The 21,854-nt window shown below is 48.9% G+C and overlaps 1 protein-coding gene across 3 annotated transcripts in view; it reads left to right on the top strand.

Annotated features, from left to right (window-relative positions):
- LOC147089885 (NACHT, LRR and PYD domains-containing protein 3-like) overlaps nt 1–20,060 on the top strand; it is a 59,787-nt gene extending 39,727 nt beyond the window's left edge. For 2 of the 3 annotated variants that reach the window (XM_085977188.1, XM_085977190.1), the window contains 5 exons: nt 7,849–7,935; nt 8,078–8,248; nt 8,391–8,561; nt 8,697–8,864; nt 9,012–20,060. In XM_085977188.1, coding sequence (XP_085833314.1) covers nt 7,849–7,935; nt 8,078–8,248; nt 8,391–8,561; nt 8,697–8,864; nt 9,012–9,099 — 685 coding nt within the window. In that variant the 3' untranslated portion in view covers nt 9,100–20,060. Of the gene's footprint in view, nt 1–7,848; nt 7,936–8,077; nt 8,249–8,390; nt 8,562–8,696 lie in introns of all 3 variants that reach the window. The other variant, XM_085977189.1, reaches the window with a different exon arrangement.
- The last annotated feature ends 1,794 nt before the right edge of the window (nt 20,061–21,854 follow it).

Genomic DNA, 21,854 nt, shown 5'->3' with positions numbered 1-21,854 from the left:
TTTTCAGAAGGCTTTCGATAAGGTCTCACATAAGAGATTAGCATGTAAAGTTAAAGCACATGGGATTGGGGGCAAGGTACTGACTTGGATAGAGAACTGGTTGGCAGACAGGAAGCAAAGAGTTGGAATAAATGGGTATTTTTCAGAGTGGCAGGCAGTGACTAGTGGGGTACTGCAGGGATCGGTGCAAGGACCCCAGTTATTCACAATATATATTAATGATCTAGACGAGGGAACTAGATGTAATATCTCCAAGTTTGCAGAAGACACATAGAAACACAGAAGATAGGAGCAGGAGTAGGCAATTCGGCCCCTCGAGCCTGCTCCACCATTCAATGAGATCATGGCTGATCATCCAAATTCAGTACCCTGTCCCTGCCTTCTCCCTATATCCCTTGATCCCTTTAGCCTTAAGAAATATATCTCACTCCTTCTTGAATATATTTAATGAACTGGCCTCCACCGCCCTCTGTGGCAGAGAATTCCACAGGTTCACCACTCTCTGGGTGAAGAAATTCCTCCTCATCTCAGTCCTAAATGGCTTACCCCTTATCCTTAGACTATGACCCCTGGTTCTGGACTCCCTGGCAATCGGAAACATCCTTCCTGTATCTAGTCTGTCCAGGTCTGACAGAATTTTATAGGTTTCGATGAGATCCCCTCTCAATCTTCTAATCTCCAGTGAGCATAAGCCCAGTCAACACATTCTCTCCTCATACGTCATTCCTGCCATCCCAGGTATCAGCCTGGTGAATCTTCGCTGCACTCCTTCCATGGCAAGAACGTCCTTCCTCAGACAAGGCGACCAAAACTGCACACAATACTGAAGGTGCGGTCTCACCAAGGCCCTGTACAATTGCAGCAAGACATCCTTGTTCCTGTACTTGAACCCTCTTGCTACGAAGGCCAACATACCATTTGCCTTCTTAACTGCCTGCTGCACCTGCATGCTTACCTTCAGCGACTGGTGCACAAGGACACCCAGGTCTCTTTGCACTTCCCCTTCTCCCAATCTATTGCCATTCAAATAATCTGCCTTCCTGTTTTTGCCACCAAAGTGGCTAACCTCACATTCATCCACATTATTGTGCATTTGCCATGTTTCTGCCCAAGCACCCAACCTGTCCAAATCGTACTGGAGTTTCACGACATCCTCCTCACAGCATAGCCTCCCACCCAGCTTTGTGTCGTCTGCAAATTTGGAGATATTGCATCCAATTTCCTCGTCCAGATCATTAATATATATTGTGAACAGCTGGGGCCCTAGGACCGATCCTTGTGGTACCCCACTAGTCACTGCCTGCCACTCAGAAAACGACCCGTTTATTCCAACTCTTTGCTTTCTATCCGCCAACCAGTTCTCTATCCAAGTCAATACCTTGCCCCCAATCCCATGTGCCTTAATTTTGCCCGCTAATCTCTTATTGACACAAAGCTGGGTGGGACTGTGTGCTGTGAGGAGGATGCCTAGAAACTCCAGTATGATTTGGACAGGTTAGGGGACTGGACAGATGCAGTATCATGTGGATAAATGCGAGGTTATCCACTTTGGTGGCAAAAACAGGAAGGGAGATTATTGTTTGAACGGCAATAGATTGGGAGAAGGGGAAGTGTAACGTGACCTGGGTGTCCTTGTGTACCAGTCACTGAAGGTAAGCATGCAGGTGCAGCAGGCGGTTAAGAAGAAAAATGATATGTTGGCCTTCGTAGCGAGAGGATTCGAGTACAGGAACAAGGATGTCTTGCTGCAGTTGTGCAGGGCCTTGGTGAGACCACAACTTGAGTATTGTGTGCAGTTTTGGTTGCCTTATCTGAGGAAGGATGTTCTTGCCATCGAGGGAGTGCAACGAAGATTCACCAGACTGATACCTGGGATGGCAGGAATGACATATGAGGAGAGATTGGGTTTATACTCGCTGGAGTTTAGAAGAATGAGGGGATCTCATTGAAACTTATAAAATTCTAACAGGACTAGACAGACTAGATGCAGGAAGGATGTTCCCGATGGCGGGGGAGTCCAGAACCAGGGGTCACAGTCTAAGGATAAGGTGTAGGCCATTTCTGACAGAGATGAGGAGGAATTTCTTCACACAGAGAGTGGTGAACCTGTGGAATTCTCTACCACAGAAGGCAACTGAGGCCAAGTCAGTAAATATATTCAAGAAGGAGTTAGATATATTTCTTAAGGCTAAAGGGATCAAGGGATATGGGGAGAAGGCAGGGACAGGGTACTGAGTTTGGATGATCAGCCATGATCTCATTGAATGGTGAAGCAGGCTCGAGGGGCCGAATGGCCTACTCCTGCTCCTAGCTTCTATGTTTCTATGTCTATGTTTCTATTGGGCTGGATTTTAATTCAGGGGCTGGTTGGAGTCGTGTAATCCGCATTTTGTGTTATCCACACAAATCCAAATCGATGTGGGAGATTGATGCGATTTTAACTTAATTGGCCAATTGATTTCCAGCGTGTGGCAACCCATGGCAAATGATTTTTTCCAGTCTGAAATTCGCCGCTGATGACGTCATCATTGCTGCTGCATTTAATGTCTGCAACAAGCCTTGCTTCTTCCGCAGACTGCCAACATTTTGGCCTTTCATGCTACAGGGACCTGGAGGCAGAATGGCCTGTGAAAGACCAAGGTCTGCTCCAAGGTTTGACGACGTTGCCCTGCAGACTTTAGTTGAGGGAGCAAGAGCTCACAAGGAGGTGCTCTTCCCTTCTTCATGGAGGAAAAAGCCTCCCCAGCAGACCAAGGCTGTGTGGCTGCAAGTGGCAGAGGAGGTCAGCTCATTCTCAGTTACCTGCAGAACCTGGACACAGTGCAGGAAGAGATTTCACGACCTTCTGCGCACTGGAAAAGTGAGTATGAATTTCCCATCACCCTCAATCTAATCCCCATTGCTCCTCCTCACCAGCACTCGGCTTTAGCAATTTCTTCCTCCACATCCCACTTGACACTGCCATCCATGCACCCTTACCCATTCCCTCGCTCTCTATGGTCACATTCACCTAACTATTCCAATATGCAGCCCTCACACTCCCTATCACTGTGATGCTATGAAAACAACTAACAACACACAGGGAGGGCCCTTGGTCTTGCCACCTCATTCCATCTTTGTCTCCTTCTAAGTATCTATGCTATGGAATCTCTACACTCACTCCTTCATTCTCACTCACCCTCCACTTGTCTCCGTCTTTACAGGAAAAGGGAGCTCACAATAAGCGCGAAAGAGCGAGGACAGGAGGAGGGCCACCCTCAGTAGCCCACCTCACCCGCTGGGAGGAGGTGGTCCTGGAGATTGTAGGAGTGGAGGAAGTTGCGCAAGTGGCGACGGACAGAGGGGTGCATCACAACAAGCTGGTGACAGAATAGTTTTCCATCTCTCTCACTGACATTGCATGAGTCACTGATAATGATTCTGAAGCTCTAATAGATGGACTTATGATCATCTGCAATGTGCATATAACCTTGGCATCACATCTCTGACTCTTTCCTTTACTCCCCCACAGGACCATCGCAAGCACCCGTCCCCACTAGCCTGGAGGAAGGGCATGAGCCTCAAGACTCCTCAAAGGAAGCTGCAACATCTGAGGGCGTAGCATCAGCAGAATTAAGCGCATCCAGCACCAGCACAGACACTCTCACCTCAGTGGGACCTTCCGGACATAGAGTAGTGTTGTCACCTGGTGTATCACAGCTCACAAGTGAGCATCAGCAAATTGTGGAGACAGGAACAGCAGTGGAGAGTCCTAGTCGGAGGGCGCAGGACTCTGCCAGCTCGGCTCAGCTGCATGGCAACCCTCTGCCTCTGGGTCCATCCATAAGATCAGCAGTGCTGGAACTCCAGGAACAGATGCAAGAGTCTCTGGCAGGTTTTGTCTCCAGGGTCGCTGTGAGTGTGGAGCGAATGGAGGAGTCCATAGCAAACATGAACAGAGCCTTTGTGAACGCATCAGCATGGAAAGGATGGCAGCCTCCATGGAGGTGATAAGTCACCAGAATGCAGAAAACATGGTGAGTGTTCAGAATAGAATGACATCTCTGGAGGAGCGATGGTGATCTATTGAACAGAGAAACCAGACCTTCATGGAAGTCCTCCTGAGTAGGACTGCCAGTGCAGATACGGGTCCCTATGGCCCCCCGATATGCAGCAAGGTGCTCTCAAGCCACTTACAAGTGCTGAGGGGGACCTGACCCATGAGAGGGAAGTTGGTGGCAGACATCAAGGAATTGGGGGCTCCTCTCCAAACATTCACACTTCCATGCCACTGCAGAGCCCTCGGTCGCAGAGCCCTCGGTCACAGCCCCACCAGAGTCCACACCCAACTGAGATCGGCGACTCAACCCCTGCACAGCCGCAGGAGCAGCAGGCTGTTGACGAGCCCTCACAGGTTCGCAACCCAGAGGACGATCGCCAAAGGTGTCGAGACAGGAGCAGCAGGAAAGTGAGCAAGGGGCCTCCACATCTGCTGAAGCCACAGGGGAAGCACCACGTAGGAGCACGCGTAAGAGAATGATACTGCACAAATAGTCACAATGGTAGTCACTTGGGTGAAATTTGATGTTTTCTGTGAAAAAGCCATCAGATGAATAATGTAAAGAAAAAATCTGATGGCTACTGCTGTAGTTGTGGCGTGTGTCTTTTCGCAAATGGGACTTTCACATTGAGGGCTTAGGATTACTTGCAATTGCCAGTATGGTGGTGAAATTGCTTGAAATCCGCTGGTCCTTGGCCATTGTCGATGCTCAGGTAAGAAGCTGCGAGGCAAAAGTGCTTAATTGGCTAGGCTAAGCAAATTTGGACAAGGTGAGTGCGTTCCTTGCATCCTGGCCAGCAATGTGGTCGCGCGCTGGCGCCTTCTGGCCTGTGCAGCTTCAGGTGGGTGAGCGGGAGCTTGGCGCACCTGCTGTTGCTGCTGCTGTTGGTGGTGCTGTTGTTCATGGTTCTGCTGGTGCCGTGGCTGGTCTTCGTCCGAATCTGATGTCCAGGAGGAAAGGAAATAAATGGTTCCCATGCTTCTGGTATATGCCTCAGTTGAGGAAGCGCTCCGTGAAGGTGGCGAGAGGGGTTTCCCAGGAGGTCACACTGGAGATGGGTGTCAGGCTCGAAACTTCCACAGCTGTGGTTAAGCCTTCTAAAAGTTACCCCAGACCTGAGACTACAAAGTCCTGCCACCTGCAAATGATGGCTGATCAAATCTCCTCTTTCATGGTTGACCTGCAGCTGATAGTCAGCAATCCAATTGTGCTCCCGCCAGTTTTCACCGTCGTGTTTCAGAACAGGCGTGTTTCATGTGGGAAAAGGGTGAAAATCGCAAAGGCCTTTCAAAATGGCATTTTAGAGCCAATTTAGTGCTTGTTAAGGGCCTTAACGGCCTCTCCCGCCTCCTGGAGGTGGCACGGAGACAGGACCACTAGACATGAATGATTTAAAATTGATTGGAAACGGGATGGAGGCGGGGTTGGGCCCGCCTGCCAGTTTATGCAATTTTAACCCCCCACAAGCCTCCAATCCCACCTCCATGGCCCAATGAAAATCCAGCCCATTAATTCTGTTTTTCTCTCTAGATGCTGCCTGACCTGCTGGGTATTTCCAGCATTTTCTGTTTTTATTTCAGCATAAATTCTCCTTATATAAAATCCTGGGGGACGGATTTTACAGCAGCAGTTACCGTTTCACAATATAACTCACCCCGATATATTATACAGATTAATATAACGCAGAGAGTATAAATTACAGGGAAGCACCGCTTTATCATTTAATTCTGGGAAAATCATCCCATTTCCATAAAGTCCGGGACTTAAGGAGCAGCAAAAATGAGACAAGTTGCTCCAACCATGACGAGGCCGGTCACTGAGCTCCAGGAGCTAATTCTGATCATCAGGGAATGAGACCGGACTGAGGGACATTTAAAGGCTTCGCACAGACAGCACTTTATTTAATTAATACATTTACGGACAGTCCCTGAATATATGGGAAGTTGGACAGAGTGAGATTAAATCCCAGTGACAGGAATAGTGGTGAATTTCGCAGGGGTCAGCGGGCGTGATCGGTGCCAGGTAGGATGGGCAACTGGATTTATTCCCAGCGGGTCGGGACCCCACTGTCAACCCGCCGCCATGCCCCCGCCCCCACCCCCAGACCTGACCTGCAGTGGCAGGGGAGGCAATTCAGGTCATTATGACCTTGCTAACAAAGGATTAACAACTATTTTCAGCTCACCTTCAGAGTTTATCAGGTCACCCGTGTGGTCTGCGCTGCTCGGGGATCACGTCAGGTAAGCTGGGCGGGAGTTGAAAGGCCATGGAACCATTTCATTACTTGACAGCTGGAAATGTGCTATAAAAGCTCCCATCTCACAGCTGTTCACTTTCCAAGCTCAGAAGCTGTTGCTTCCTGCATTTGGAAGACGGATTGAGCTTTATGCAGTTTGCAAGTGTTTGGAGCAAACCCTCTATCCAGTGACCCCTCAATGGATCAACCTCTTTCACCTTTGACCGTTTGCTTCTGTAATCTCAAGTTCACCTGCCATCTATTACATCAGAATGTGTACGGTTTATACTGTCTCACCTTGGGCCTCAGAGTCACACCACGATCAGCCCCAACACCTGCAGGACCAGGCACACCAGCAGCACCAACACCAACCTTCACCATAACTCCTGATTCTGCACAGCACAGATGGCATCAACACCCGATCACATTGCTGACCGGGTCACCAGAGATAGCCTCAACATGGTCAGATATACTTCACATAACGCTGGATGCCACATGATGTGCCAGGTTAACACCAGCCCACACCAACAACACAAAGCATCCCATCAATGCCCAAACCATTCCTGTCACACTCATCATCATTGCGGGGGCAACGTTATGTCTCACCAGTCAATGAAACTCACTAAGCCATTTCCGAAGGTGCACACAAATCTGTCAAAGAACGGAAAGTGTTGAAAAGAAAGATTTCAATGTTTGACAAAACATTAACAGAAAGATCACATGAACATTGGCTAAAACACACAATTGCCTACCCTTGTGTGTTGTTAGTTGGTTCAATTGGACTAGGATGAGGGTGAGTGTGATGGCTGTCTAGTGAGATGGGGATGTGATAATATAGACAGAGGGATGGGTGGAGGTTCAAGGTAAGTTGGTGTGAGTAAGAATGTGCAGGAGTATGGTAGGGAAGGCAGAGTGAAGGGGATGTGATGAGTAGCACAGCAGGATGAGGTTGAGGATGCCTTTGCAGTAACGTTTCGTGATCTACTGAGATCATTGAAATGTTTGCGCCACTGCAGGCTGGTCCTCCTGACAACATTCCTGCTTGAGCCCCACTGTGCAATGTGCAACCAGGCTGTGTTTGTCTTTTCCACCCCTTGGAAGTGACGCGAACCTCCTTGCATGCTGTGGCTCCCTCCATACGCATATAGAAGGAGTTATGGGAGATCCTGGGTGCAGCCCTGCTCCTCTGTGCTGATGTTGTCAGTGTTTGTAGCACCTCAATACTGTAGAACACTGACATCACAATGGTCAAACTCATGTTGTCAGTGTTTGTAGCACCTCAATACTGTAGAACACTGACATCACAATGGTCAAACTCAATGTGTGAGTCATCAAATGAGGTCATCAAACCCGCTTCCCCCAATTCTCCAGAGCGAGGCCGCGACCCGGCCCCACCCCCACCCGACCCGACCCCGGCCGCACCCATCCTGCCCAGGGAGCGAAATCGCGGGAGGTAATTGGTTTATTAATTTCCTGAAATACTTTCAGTGATTAATGTAATATCCAAGAGAGAAAAATATATCAGATCCGGGCTTTGATTCAGTTTGTTTCCCTCTCTGTGTTTGTGTTTAGACTGAGTTACAATAAACTGGGAGATTCAGGAGTGAAACTATTGTCTGCGGCTCTGAGGAACCCGGACTGTAAAATACAGACACTGTGGTAAGTACCAGACTCTGTGAGATTGTGTTTATAATAACTGGATGTCTGACACTGAACATTATTATTAGTATCAGTAACAGTGTTAGTGTCAATCCACAGAGTTTACTCTGATTCCTGTTATTTCTCTCTCTCTGGTCCCCAGGCTGAGTGATGTTGGTCTCACAGATTCTTGCGCCGGGGATCTCGCCTCCGCTCTCAGTACAAACCGGTCATTGATGGATCTGAACCTGGGTAATAATAAACTGGGAGATTCAGGAGTGAAACGACTGTCTCCAGCTCTGAGGAACCCGGACTGTAAAATACAGACACTGTGGTAAGTACCGGACAGTGTGAGATTGTGTTTATAATAACTGGGTTTCTGACACGGTACATTATTATTAATATCAGTGATAGTGTTATTAAGAAACACTGGGGATTTACTCTGATTCCTGTTATTTCTCTCTCTCTGATCTCAGTCTACGGGCTGTTGGTCTCACAGATTCTTGTGCCGGGGATCTCGCCTCCGCTCTCAGTACAAACCGGTCATTGATGGATCTGAACCTGGGTAATAATAAACTGGGAAATTCAGGAGTGAAACTACTGTCTGTGGCTCTGAGGAACCCGGACTGTAAAATACAGAAACTGGAGTAAGTACCAGACCGTGTGAGATTGTGTTTATAATAACTGGATGTCTGTGACACTGTACATTAGAATCAGTAATAGTGTTATTAATAAATACTAGGGATTTACTCTGATTCCTGTTATTTCTCTCTGATCCGCAGGCTGTATATTAACGGTCTCACAGATTCTTGTGCCGAGGATCTCTTCTCCGCTCTCAGTACAAACCGGTCACTGATGGTTCTGAACTTGGTAGCAAACTCCTTCACAGACCCATCTGTCCCCGCTCTCTGCCGCATCATACTGACCTGCAGGAGTCTGGAACGGATCGTGTGAGTGTGTTAATGTTAATAGGATTCAGTCACATTTTTGAGTAATATTTGTCTATAATTATTATTGAAAAATTAACCCCAGGCTCTCTGTTATTTACACTGTTGTTCAATCTGTTTATTTCCTGTTTAATCTTTAATCTGTTTCAGGCTGTTGGGGAATCAGTTCAGTTCAACCGGAAAGAAACAGCTGGAGTCGCTGCAGGGATCCAGACCCGGACTGAGTGTGGATGTGTGAACATTTCAATTGATGACGTCACTGCTCTCATTATTTGACTATTTTTGGCCGATGACTTGATTTTAATTTAATTTAAGGGTTTCCAGCTCGAGCTGATCGCGTCATCTCCCATTGTGAGGTCAGAGGCCCAGCCACAGGGTCACGAGCCTCAGCCGGCCAGCCCCACAGCACTGCTTCTGCAGAATATCCAGGGCTGAATGTTCCCCAATGGGGCACTGGGCAAATGCACAGACAGGAAGTGCCCAGGGTGGGGCTCAGTCTGGGCTGCAGTGGGACACTGACTATTCCACTCAGTGTTCCTGGGTGTCTCTCCCAGTGAGGAGTGAGGCTCTGTAACCAGTGTCCCTGTGTACAGTGTGTATCTCTCCCAGTGAGGAGTGAGGCTCTGTAACAAGTGTCCCTGTGTACAGTGTGTATCTCTCCCAGTGAGGAGTCAGGCTCTGTAACCAGTGTCCCTGTGTACAGTGTGTCTCTCCCAGTGCGGAGTCACACTCTGTAACAAGTGTCCCTGTGTACAGTGTGTATCTCTCCCAGTGAGGAGTGAGGCTCTGTAACAAGTGTCCCTGTGTACAGTGTGTGTCTCCCCCAGTGAGGAGTCAGGCTCTGTAACAAGTGTCCCTGTGTACAGTGTGTATCTCTCCCAGTGAGGAGTCAGGCTCTGTAACAAGTGTCCCTGTGTACAGTGTGTATCTCTCCCAGTGAGGAGTGAGGCTCTGTAACAAGTGTCCCTGTGTACAGTGTGTATCTCTCCCAGTGAGGAGTCAGGCTCTGTAACCAGTGTCCCTGTGTACAGTGTGTCTCTCCCAGTGAGGAGTCAGGCTCTGTAACCAGTGTCCCTGTGTACAGTGTGTGTCTCTCCCAGTGCGGAGTCACACTCTGTAACAAGTGTCCCTGTGTACAGTGTGTGTCTCCCCCAGTGAGGAGTCAGGCTCTGTAACAAGTGTCCCTGTGTACAGTGTGTATCTCTCCCAGTGAGGAGTCAGGCTCTGTAACAAGTGTCCCTGTGTACAGTGTGTGTCTCTCCCAGTGCGGAGTCACACTCTGTAACAAGTGTCCCTGTGTACAGTGTGTGTCTCCCCCAGTGAGGAGTCAGGCTCTGTAACAAGTGTCCCTGTGTACAGTGTGTATCTCTCCCAGTGAGGAGTCAGGCTCTGTAACAAGTGTCCCTGTGTACAGTGTGTGTCTCCCCCAGTGAGGAGTCAGGCTCTGTAACAAGTGTCCCTGTGTACAGTGTGTGTCTCCCCCAGTGAGTCATAGAGTTATACAGCACAGAAAGAGGCCCTTCGGCCCATCGCGTCCGCGCCGGCCATCAAGCCCTGTCTAATCTAATCCCATTTTCCAGCATTTGGTCCGTAGCCTTGTATGCTATGGCATTTCAAGTGCTCATCCAAATGCTTCTTGAATGTTGTGAGGGTCCCTGCCTCTACCACCCTTTCAGGCAGTGAGTTCCAGATTCCAACCACCCTCTGGGTGAAAAAGTTTTTCCTCAAATCCCCTCTAAACCTCCTGCCCCTTACCTTGAATCTATGCCCCCTTGTTATTGACCCCTCTACTAAGGGGAAAAGTTCCTTTCTATCTAACCTATCTATGCCCCTCATAATTTTGTACACCTCAATCAGGTCCCCCCTCAGCCTTCTCTGCTCCAAGGAAATCAACCCCAGCCTGTCCAGTCTTTCTTCATAGCTGAAGCACTCCAGCCCAGGTAACATCCTGGTACATCTCCTCTGCACCCTCGCCAAAGCAATCACATCCTTCCTATAGTGTGGCGACCAGAACTGCACACAGTTCTCCAGCTGTGGCCTTACCAGCATTTTGTACAGCTCCATCATAACCTCCCTGCTCTTGCCTTCATTAGCCGAGGCATAGAATATAAGTATCCCATATGCCTTTTTAACCACCTTATCCACCTGTTCTGCTGCCTTGAGGGATCTATGTACATGCACACCAAGGTCCCTCTGATCCTTTGTCTTTCCTAGGGTCTTACCATTCATTGTGTATTCCTTTGCCTTGTTAGTCCGTCCAAAATGCATCACCTCACACTTTTCAGGGTTAAATTCCATTTGCCACTGTTCCGCCCATCTGACCAACCCATCTATATCGTCCTGTAGCCTGAGGCTTCCCTCCTCGCTATTTACCACCCCACCAATTTTAGTGTCATCTGCGAACTTACTGATCATACCTTTTACATTCACATCCAAATCATTAATGTAGACCACAAACAGCAAGGGACCCAGCACCGATCCCTGCGGTACCCCACTGGACACAGGCTTCCTGTCAGAAAAACAACCTTCCACCATCACCCTCTGCCTTCTGCCACTAAGCCAGTTTTGGATCCAATGTGCCAAGGCACCCTGGATCCCATGGGCTCTACCTTCCTGACCAGTCTCCTATGTGGGACTTTATCAAAAGCCTTACCGAAATCCATGTAAACTGCATCCACTGCACTACCCTCATCCACACACCTAGTCACCACCTCGAAAAATTCAAGCAAATAGGTCAGACATGATCTACCCTTGACAAAGCCATGCTGGCTATCCCTAATTAATTCTTGCCTCTCCAAGTGGAGACTAATTCTGTTCCTCAGAATTTTTTCCAATAATTTCCCTACCACTGATGTTAGGCTCACTGGCCTAATTCCCTGGTTTATCCCTACTGCCATTCTTGAATAATGGTACTACGTTAGCTGTTCGCCAGTCCTCTGGCACATCCCCTGTGGCCAGAGAGGTTCTGAAAATTTGTGTCAGAGCCCCTGCAATCTCCTCCTTTGCCTCACATAGTAGCCTGGGATACATCTCGTCCAGGCCTGGGGATTTATCCACTTTTAAGCCTGCTAAAACCGCTAGTACCGCCTCCCTCTCGATGCTAATATGTTCAAGTATATCACAGTCCCCCTGCCTGATTTCTATGTCCACATCATCCTTCTCCATAGTGAACACAGATGCAAAAAATTCATTTAAAACCCCACCTACATCTTCTGGCTCTACACACAGCTTGCCACTTTGGTCCCTAATGGGCCCTACTCTTTCCCTAGTTATCCTCTTGCCCTTAATATACTTATAAAACACCTTAGGATTTTCCTTTATATTGCTCACCAGTGTTATTTCATGGCCCCTCCTCGCTCTCCTAATTTTTTTTTGAAATATCCCCGTGCACTTTTTATACTCCTCTAGGGTTTCCTCTGTCTTTAGTCCTTTGTATCTGCAAAAAGCCCCCCTTTTTTTCCTAATCCATTCTTGTATATCCCTTGACATCCAAGGTTCCCTGGGCTTGTTGGTCCCACCCTTGACCTTTACGGGAACATGTTGCCATTGTACTCTCTCAATTTCCTTTCTGAAAGACTCCCGTTGCTCCGATGTGGATTTTCCTTCAAGTAGCTGATCCCAGTCCACATTGGCCAGATCCTGCCTTATCATATTAAAATCGGCCTTCCCCCAATTTAGAACCTTTATTTCCGGTCCATCCTTGTCCTTTTCCATGACTACCTTAAATCTCACCGAATTATGGTCACTGTCACCAAAGTGCTCACCTACTAACACATCTACCACTTGCCCGGCCACATTCCCTAGAATTAGGTCCAGTACCGTCCCCTCTCTTGTAGAACTTTCTACATGCTGGCTCAAAAAGCTCTCCTGGATGCACTTTAAGAATTCTGCACCCTCTAAGCCTTTTGCACTCTGACTATCCCAGGTAATATCCCAGTGAGGTGTCGGACACTGTAACAAGTGTCCCTGTGTACAGTGTGTCTCTCCCAGTGTGGAGTCAGACTCTGTAACAAGTGTCCCTGTGTACAGTGTGTGTATCTCCCAGTGAGGAGTCAGCCTCTAACAACTGTCCCTGTGTACAGTGTATGTCTCTCCCAGTGAGGAGTCACACTCTGTAACAAGTGTCCCTGTGTACAGTGTGTGTCTCCCAGTGAGGAGTCACACTCGGTAACAAGTGTCCCTGTGTACAGTGTGTCTCTCCCAGTGAGGAGTCGGACTCTGTAACAAGTGTCCCTGTGTACAGTGTGTGTATCGCCCAGTGAGGAGTCGGACTCGGTAACAAGTGTCCCTGTGTACAGTGTGTCTCTCCCAGTGAGGAGTCGGACTCGGTAACAAGTGTCCCTGTGTACAGTGTGTCTCTCCCAGTGTGGAGTCAGACTCTGTAACAAGTGTCCCTGTGTACAGTGTGTGTCTCCCAGTGAGGAGTCAGACTCTGTAACAAGTGTCCCTGTGTACAGTGTGTGTATCGCCCAGTGAGGAGTCAGCCTCTAACAAGTGTCCCTGTGTACAGTGTGTGTATCTCCCAGTGAGGAGTCGGACTCTGTAACAAGTGTCCCTGTGTACAGTGTGTGTATCTCCCAGTGAGGAGTCAGCCTCTAACAAGTGTCCCTGTGTACAGTGTATGTATCTCCCAGTGAGGAGTCGGACTCTGTAACAAGTGTCCCTGTGTACAGTGTGTGTATCTCCCAGTGAGGAGTCAGCCTCTAACAAGTGTCCCTGTGTACAGTGTGTGTATCTCCCAGTGAGGAGTCGGACTCTGTAACAAGTGTCCCTGTGTACAGTGTCTCTCTCCCAGTGAGGAGTCACACTCTGTAACAAGTGTCCCTGTGTACAGTGTGTCTCTCCCAGTGAGGAGTCAGACTGTGTAACAAGTGTCCCTGTGTACAGTGTGTCTCTCCCAGTGAGGAGTCACACTCTGTAACAAGTGTCCCTGTGTACAGTGTGTCTCTCCCAGTGAGGAGTCACACTCTGTAACAAGTGTCCCTGTGTACAGTGTGTCTCACCCAGTAAGGAGTCAGACTCTGTAACAAGTGTCCCTGTGTACAGTGTGTGTCTCACCCAGTGAGGAGTCAGACTGTGTAACAAGTGTCCCTGTGTACAGTGTGTCTCTCCCAGTGAGGAGTCAGACTGTGTAACAAGTGTCCCTGTGTACAGTGTGTCTCTCCCAGTGAGGAGTCAGACTGTGTAACAAGTGTCCCATGTACAGTGTGTCTCTCCCAGTGAGGAGTCAGACTCTGTAACAAGTGTCCCTGTGTACAGTGTGTCTCTCCCAGTGAGGAGTCACACTCTGTAACAAGTGTCCCTGTGTACAGTGTGTCTCTCCCAGTGAGGAGTCGGACTCTGTAACAAGTGTCCCTGTGTACAGTGTGTGTCTCTCCCAGTGAGGAGTCGGACTCTGTAACAAGTGTCCCTGTGCACAGTGTGTGTCTCTCCCAGTGAGGAGTCACACTCTGTAACAAGTGTCCCTGTGTACAGTGTGTCTCTCCCAGTGAGGAGTCACACTCTGTAACAAGTGTCCCTGTGTACAGTGTGTCTCTCCCAGTGAGGAGTCACACTCTGTAACAAGTGTCCCTGTGTACAGTGTGTCTCTCCCAGTGAGGAGTCGGACTCTGTAACAAGTGTCCCTGTGTACAGTGTGTCTCTCCCAGTGAGGAGTCGGACTCTGTAACAAGTGTCCCTGTGTACAGTGTGTCTCTCCCAGTGAGGAGTCGGACTCTGTAACAAGTGTCCCTGTGTACAGTGTGTCTCTCACAGTGAGGAGTCAGACTCTGTAACAAGTGTCCCTGTGTACAGTGTGTCTCTCCCAGTGAGGAGTCGGACTCTGTAACAAGTGTCCCTGTGTACAGTGTGTCTCTCCCAGTGAGGAGTCACACTCTGTAACAAGTGTCCCATGTACAGTGTGTGTCTCCCAGTGAGGAGTCGGACTCTGTAACAAGTGTCCCTGTGTACAGTGTGTCTCTCCCAGTGAGGAGTCGGACTCTGTAACAAGTGTCCCTGTGTACAGTGTGTCTCTCCCAGTGAGGAGTCAGACTCTGTAACAAGTGTCCCTGTGTACAGTGTGTCTCTCCCAGTGAGGAGTCACACTCTGTAACAAGTGTCCCTGTGTACAGTGTGTCTCCCAGTGAGGAGTCGGACTCTGTAACAAGTGTCCCTGTGTACAGTGTGTCTCTCCCAGTGAGGAGTCAGACTCTGTAACAAGTGTCCCTGTGTACCGTGTGTCTCTCCCAGTGAGGAGTCACACTCTGTAACAAGTGTCCCTGTGTACAGTGTGTCTCTCCCAGTGAGGAGTCACACTCTGTAACAAGTGTCCCTGTGTACAGTGTGTGTCTCTCCCAGTGAGGAGTCAGACTCTGTAACAAGTGTCCCTGTGTACAGTGTGTCTCTCCCAGTGAGGGGTCAGACTCTGTAACAAGTGTCCCTGTGTACAGTGTGTGTCTCCCAGTGAGGAGTCAGACTGTGTAACAAGTGTCCCTGTGTACAGTGTGTCTCTCCCAGTGAGGAGTCACACTCTGTAACAAGTGTCCCTGTGTACAGTGTGTCTCTCCCAGTGAGGAGTCGGACTCTGTAACAAGTGTCCCTGTGTACAGTGTGTGTATCGCCCAGTGAGGAGTCAGACTCTGTAACAAGTGTCCCTGTGTACAGTGTGTCTCTCCCAGTGAGGAGTCAGACTCTGTAACAAGTGACCCTGTGTACAGTGTGTCTGTCCCAGTGAGGAGTCGGACTCTGTAACAAGTGTCCCTGTGTACAGTGTGTCTCTCCCAGTGAGGAGTCGGACTCTGTAACAAGTGTCCCTGTGTACAGTGTGTCTCTCCCAGTGAGGAGTCGGACTCTGTAACAAGTGTCCCTGTGTACAGTGTGTGTCTCTCCCAGTGAGGAGTCACACTCTGTAACAAGTGTCCCTGTGTACAGTGTGTCTCTCCCAGTGAGGAGTCGGACTCTGTAACAAGTGTCCCTGTGTACAGTGTGTCTCTCCCAGTGAGGAGTCACACTCTGTAACAAGTGTCCCTGTGTACAGTGTGTGTCTCTCCCAGTGAGGAGTCGGACTCGGTAACAAGTGTCCCTGTGTACAGTGTGTCTCTCCCAGTGAGGAGTCAGACTCTGTAACAAGTGTCCCTGTGTACAGTGTGTCTCTCCCAGTGAGGAGTCGGACTCTGTAACAAGTGTCCCTGTGTACAGTGTGTCTCTCCCAGTGAGGAGTCACACTCTGTAACAAGTGTCCCTGTGTACAGTGTGTGTCTCTCCCAGTGAGGAGTCGGACTCTGTAACAAGTGTCCCTGTGTACAGTGTGTCTCTCCCAGTGAGGAGTCACACTCTGTAACAAGTGTCCCTGTGTACAGTGTGTCTCCCCCAGTGAGGAGTCACACTCTGTAACAAGTGTCCCTGTGTACAGTGTGTCTCTCCCAGTGAGGAGTCGTACTCTGTAACAAGTGTCCCTGTGTACAGTGTGTGTCTCTCCCAGTGAGGAGTCAGACTCTGTAACAAGTGTCCCTGTGTACAGTGTGTGTCTCTCCCAGTGAGGAGTCGGACTCTGTAACAAGTGTCCCTGTGTACAGTGTGTGTCTCCCAGTGAGGAGTCGGACTCTGTAACAAGTGTCCCTGTGTACAGTGTGTCTCTCCCAGTGAGGAGTCACACTCTGTAAGATGTGTCCCTGTGCACAGTGTGTGTCTCTCCCAGTGAGGAGTCGGACTCTGTAACAAGTGACCCTGTGTACAGCGTGTCTCTCCCAGTGAGGAGTCACACTCTGTAACAAGTGTCCCTGTGTACAGTGTGTCTCTCCCAGTGAGGAGTCACACTCTGTAAGATGTGTCCCTGTGTACAGTGTGTCTCTCCCAGTGAGGAGTCACACTCTGTAACAAGTGTCCCTGTGTACAGTGTCTCTCTCCCAGTGAGGAGTCGGACTCTATAACAAGTGTCCCTGTGTACAGTGTGTCTCTCCCAGTGAGGAGTCAGACTGTGTAACAAGTGTCCCTGTGTACAGTGTGTGTCTCTCCCAGTGAGGAGTCGGACTCTGTAACAAGTGTCCCTGTGTACAGTGTGTGTCTCCCAGTGAGGAGTCAGACTGTGTAACAAGTGTCCCTGTGTACAGTGTGTCTCTCCCAGTGAGGAGTCGGACTCTGTAACAAGTGTCCCTGTGTACAGTGTGTGTCTCTCCCAGTGAGGAGTCAGACTGTGTAACAAGTGTCCCTGTGTACAGTGTGTCTCTCCCAGTGAGGAGTCGGACTCTGTAACAAGTGTCCCTGTGTACAGTGTGTCTCTCCCAGTGAGGAGTCAGACTCTGTAACAAGTGTCCCTGTGTACAGTGTGTCTCTCCCAGTGAGGAGTCGGACTCTGTAACAAGTGTCCCTGTGTACAGTGTGTCTCTCCCAGTGAGGAGTCACACTCTGTAACAAGTGTCCCTGTGTACAGTGTGTCTCTCCCAGTGAGGAGTCAGACTCTGTAACAAGTGTCCCTGTGTACAGTGTGTCTCTCCCAGTGAGGAGTCAGACTCTGTAACAAGTGTCCCTGTGTACAGTGTGTCTCTCCCAGTGAGGAATTGGACTCTGTAACAAGTGTCCCTGTGTACAGTGTGTGTCTCTCCCAGTGAGGAGTCAGACTGTGTAACAAGTGTCCCTGTGTACAGTGTGTCTCTCCCAGTGAGGAGTCAGACTCTGTAACAAGTGTCCCTGTGTACAGTGTGTCTCTCCCAGTGAGGAGTCGGACTCTGTAACAAGTGTCCCTGTGTACAGTGTGTGTCTCTCCCAGTGAGGAGTCGGACTCTGTAACAAGTGTCCCTGTGTACAGTGTGTGTCTCTCCCAGTGAGGAGTCGGACTCTGTAACAAGTGTCCCTGTGTACAGTGTGTGTCTCTCCCAGTGAGGAGTCGGACTCTGTAACAAGTGTCCCTGTGTACAGTGTGTGTCTCTCCCAGTGAGGAGTCGGACTCTGTAACAAGTGTCCCTGTGTACAGTGTGTGTCTCTCCCAGTGAGGAGTCAGACTCTGTAACAAGTGTCCCTGTGCACAGTGTGTGTCTCTCCCAGTGAGGAGTCGGACTCTGTAACAAGTGTCCCTGTGTACAGTGTGTCTCTCCCAGTGAGGAGTCACACTCTGTAAATGTGTCCCTGTGTACAGTGTGTCTCTCCCAGTGAGGAATTGGACTCTGTAACAAGTGTCCCTGTGTACAGTGTGTCTCTCCCAGTGAGGAGTCGGACTCTGTAACAAGTGTCCCTGTGTACAGTGTGTCTCTCCCAGTGAGGAGTCAGACTCTGTAACAAGTGTCCTTGTGTACAGTGTGTCTCTCCCAGTGAGGAATTGGACTCTGTAACAAGTGTCCCTGTGTACAGTGTGTCTCTCCCAGTGAGGAATTGGACTCTGTAACAAGTGACCCTGTGTACAGTGTGTCTCTCCCAGTGAGGAGTCACACTCTGTAACAAGTGTCCCTGTGTACAGTGTGTCTCTCCCAGTGAGGAGTCAGACTGTGTAACAAGTGTCCCTGTGTACAGTGTGTGTCTCTCCCAGTGAGGAGTCACACTCTGGAACAGGTGTCCCTGTGTACAGTGTGTCTCTCCCAGTGAGGAGTCAGACTCTGTAACAAGTGTCCCTGTGTACAGTGTGTCTCTCCCAGTGAGGAGTCGGACTCTGTAACAAGTGTCCCTGTGTACAGTGTGTCTCTCCCAGTGAGGAGTCACACTCTGGAACAGGTGTCCCTGTGTACAGTGTGTCTCTCCCAGTGAGGAGTCAGACTCTGTAACAAGTGTCCCTGTGTACAGTGTGTCTCTCCCAGTGAGGAGTCGGACTCTGTAACAAGTGTCCCTGTGTACAGTGTGTCTCTCCCAGTGAGGAGTCGGACTCTGTAACAAGTGTCCCTGTGTACAGTGTGTCTCTCCCAGTGTGGAGTCACACTCTGTAACAAGTGTCCCTGTGTACAGTGTGTCTCTCCCAGTGAGGAGTCGGACTCTGTAACAAGTGTCCCTGTGTACAGTGTGTCTCTCCCAGTGAGGAGTCAGACTCTGTAACAAGTGTCCCTGTGTACAGTGTGTCTCTCCCAGTGAGGAGTTGGACTCTGTAACAAGTGTCCCTGTGTACAGTGTGTCTCTCCCAGTGAGGAGTCACACTCTGTAACAAGTGTCCCTGTGTACAGTGTGTCTCTCCCAGTGAGGAGTCACACTCCGTAACAAGTGTCCCTGTGTACAGTGTGTCTCTCCCAGTGAGGAGTCACACTCTGTAACAAGTGTCCCTGTGTACAGTGTGTCTCTCCCAGTGAGGAGTCAGACTGTGTAACAAGTGTCCCTGTGTACAGCGTGTCTGTCCCAGTGAGGAGTCGGACTCTGTAACAAGTGTCCCTGTGTACAGTGTGTCTCTCCCAGTGAGGAGTCACACTCTGTAACAAGTGTCCCTGTGTACAGTGTGTCTCTCCCAGTGAGGAGTCAGACTGTGTAACAAGTGTCCCTGTGTACAGTGTGTGTCTCTCCCAGTGAGGAGTCGGACTCTGTAACAAGTGTCCCTGTGTACAGTGTGTCTCTCCCAGTGAGGAGTTGGACTCTGTAACAAGTGTCCCTGTGTACAGCGTGTCTCTCCCAGTGAGGAGTCACACTCTGTAACAAGTGTCCCTGTGTACAGTGTGTCTCTCCCAGTGAGGAGTTGGACTCTGTAACAAGTGTCCCTGTGTACAGTGTGTCTCTCCCAGTGAGGAGTCACACTCTGTAACAAGTGTCCCTGTGTACAGTGTGTCTCTCCCAGTGAGGAGTCACACTCTGTAACAAGTGTCCCTGTGTACAGTGTGTCTCTCCCAGTGAGGAGTCACACTCTGTAACAAGTGTCCCTGTGTACAGTGTGTCTCTCCCAGTGAGGAGTCACACTCTGTAAATGTGTCCCTACAACCCTCCGAGATTTCTCCACTCCTCTGACCTGTTGCACATCCTCGATTTTCGTTGCTTTGCATTGTTGCCATAACTTCAGCTGCCAAGACACTGAACTCTGGTATTCCCTCCCTAAACCTCTTCGCTGCTCTACCTCTCCATCCTCCTCCATTAAACGCTTTTTAAAACCTACCAGATACCCCGAGTTTTGGGCCATCTCTGATAAAATCTCTACGTGGCTGTGTGTCAGATTTTGTCTGCTAATTGCCTTATGTCGGTTCATTTCATTAAAGCTGTTATATAAATACAAGTTATTGTTGTTGTCCCTGTGTTGTGTTAATAAAACTCCACCGCTTCAGCTCATGCCTGGTCTCCTCGACATTCTCAATAACTGGTTTCACTGTTTTAATATATTAAATAAAGGTTTCTCTTAAGTACATCCCAACTACTCCCCCTCTGAAGAAGGCCTCGGTCGGTCCCCTCTGAAGAAGGTCTCGTTCAGTCTCCTCAGGACCAGGCCTCGGTCAGTCCCCTCTGAAGAAGGTCTCGTTCAGTCTCCTCAGGGCGAGGCCTCGGTCGGTCCCCTCTGAAGAAGGTCTCGTTCAGTCTCCTCAGGACCAGGCCTTGGTTAGTCCCCTCTGAAGGACATCTGACAGTAAAAGCTGCTGTGGAATCTTTGCATTATTCTACTTCCCCTCTACTCAAATCAAGACAAGACAGGCAGGCAGACAGACATATGAAATTAAGACAACATGCAGAATAGAAATCAAAACAGAAAATGCTGGAGATACTCAGCAGGTCAGGCAGCATCTGTGGAGAGAGAAACAAGAGTTAATGCGTCAGGTTGACGACCTTTCGTCAGAGCCTTGACAGAATCTGACGAAAGGTAATGGAGATGATACGTTAACTCTGTTTCTCTCTCCATTGATGCTGCCTGACCTGCTGAGTATTTACATCATTTTCTGTTTTTATTCCCATTTCCAGCATCTGCAGAATGTTGCTTTTGATGCCGAATGGAGAGCCTGTAGCTGTAGGACGCAAAAATTAAAAGACAAGATACTGAAAAGTGTATTTTTGCTTATAAACTGCCAAACACAGCAGAGCAACGAGAGAAATCAACTTTCTTTCATTGCTGATAGTGTTGTGTGCCAATTTTACAGGCTGGCCTGTGTGAAAGAGAGAGAGAGAGACAGCATTAGCTGGTGTTTATGCAGGGCTTGGCTGAGTTCAAGTTACCTGCCGTGTGCATTGGTATTGCATCTCATGTCTGAAAAAACAACGTATACACCATTAGATCATACTGATTTAATTCCAGACTGCAATGCTGTGGGATGTTACTTTGCCTTTCTTTCAAGACTTTTGTAAAAAGCAAAGCTACACATATACATCAAGCAAATTGATTTTTTCTGTACTTTATCGAGGAATGTATGTGGGCTGTTTCAGAGCATATCTTGCAGTGGGATCTTACTCTACCATTAAGCCCAACCCAACCAAACCAAGTCAAGACTTTTGTAAAAACAAAGCATATATATAAAAAATATTTTCAGAATAATCCATTTGATGTTTTTCGGGACTGGTCTTTATTGGGGAATGTGCTTGGGGTGTTTTCAGAGCAAAAGCTGCTGTGGGATTATTCCATTCATTTTATTCCATTCCACTCAAATCACAGACTAGCAAACATTTAGTTAACAAAATTAAAGTCAATATATTATTATTTATCCCTGATTGTATTTCCTTCTTTTCACCCTCCCGGTCTTTAATTTCCTTGTGGTGAACTGGATTTCTGGGGCCTCGGCTTCTTCTCTTCCTGTTGGATTCTCCTCATCAAACATGGCCGCAGAGCCAGAAAGGGACATCATCAAAAATAGACACTCCCAGGCTGCAGCCCTTTCAAAATGGAAGTGTGAGTTTCTGCAAATTGCAGAGTCTGTCTGAGTGTGTCTATATGGGCGTGGGTGTCTGTTTCTGCAAATTGCAGAGTCTGTGTGAGTGTGTCTATATGTGCGTGGGTGTCTGTTTCTGCAAATTGCAGAGTCTGAGTGAGTGTCTATATGGGCGTGGGTGTCTGTGTTTCTGCAAATTGCAGAGTCTGTGTGAGTGTGTCTATATGGGCGTGGGTGTCTGTTTCTGCAAATTGCAGAGTCTGTGTGAGTGTGT

This window comes from Somniosus microcephalus, unplaced genomic scaffold, assembly GCF_052327205.1.
Source record: "Somniosus microcephalus isolate GS21.2 unplaced genomic scaffold, FLI_Smic_1.0 unresolved_chr4, whole genome shotgun sequence".
NCBI lineage: Eukaryota > Metazoa > Chordata > Chondrichthyes > Squaliformes > Somniosidae > Somniosus > Somniosus microcephalus.
This window is presented reverse-complemented; position numbering and strand designations above follow the sequence as displayed.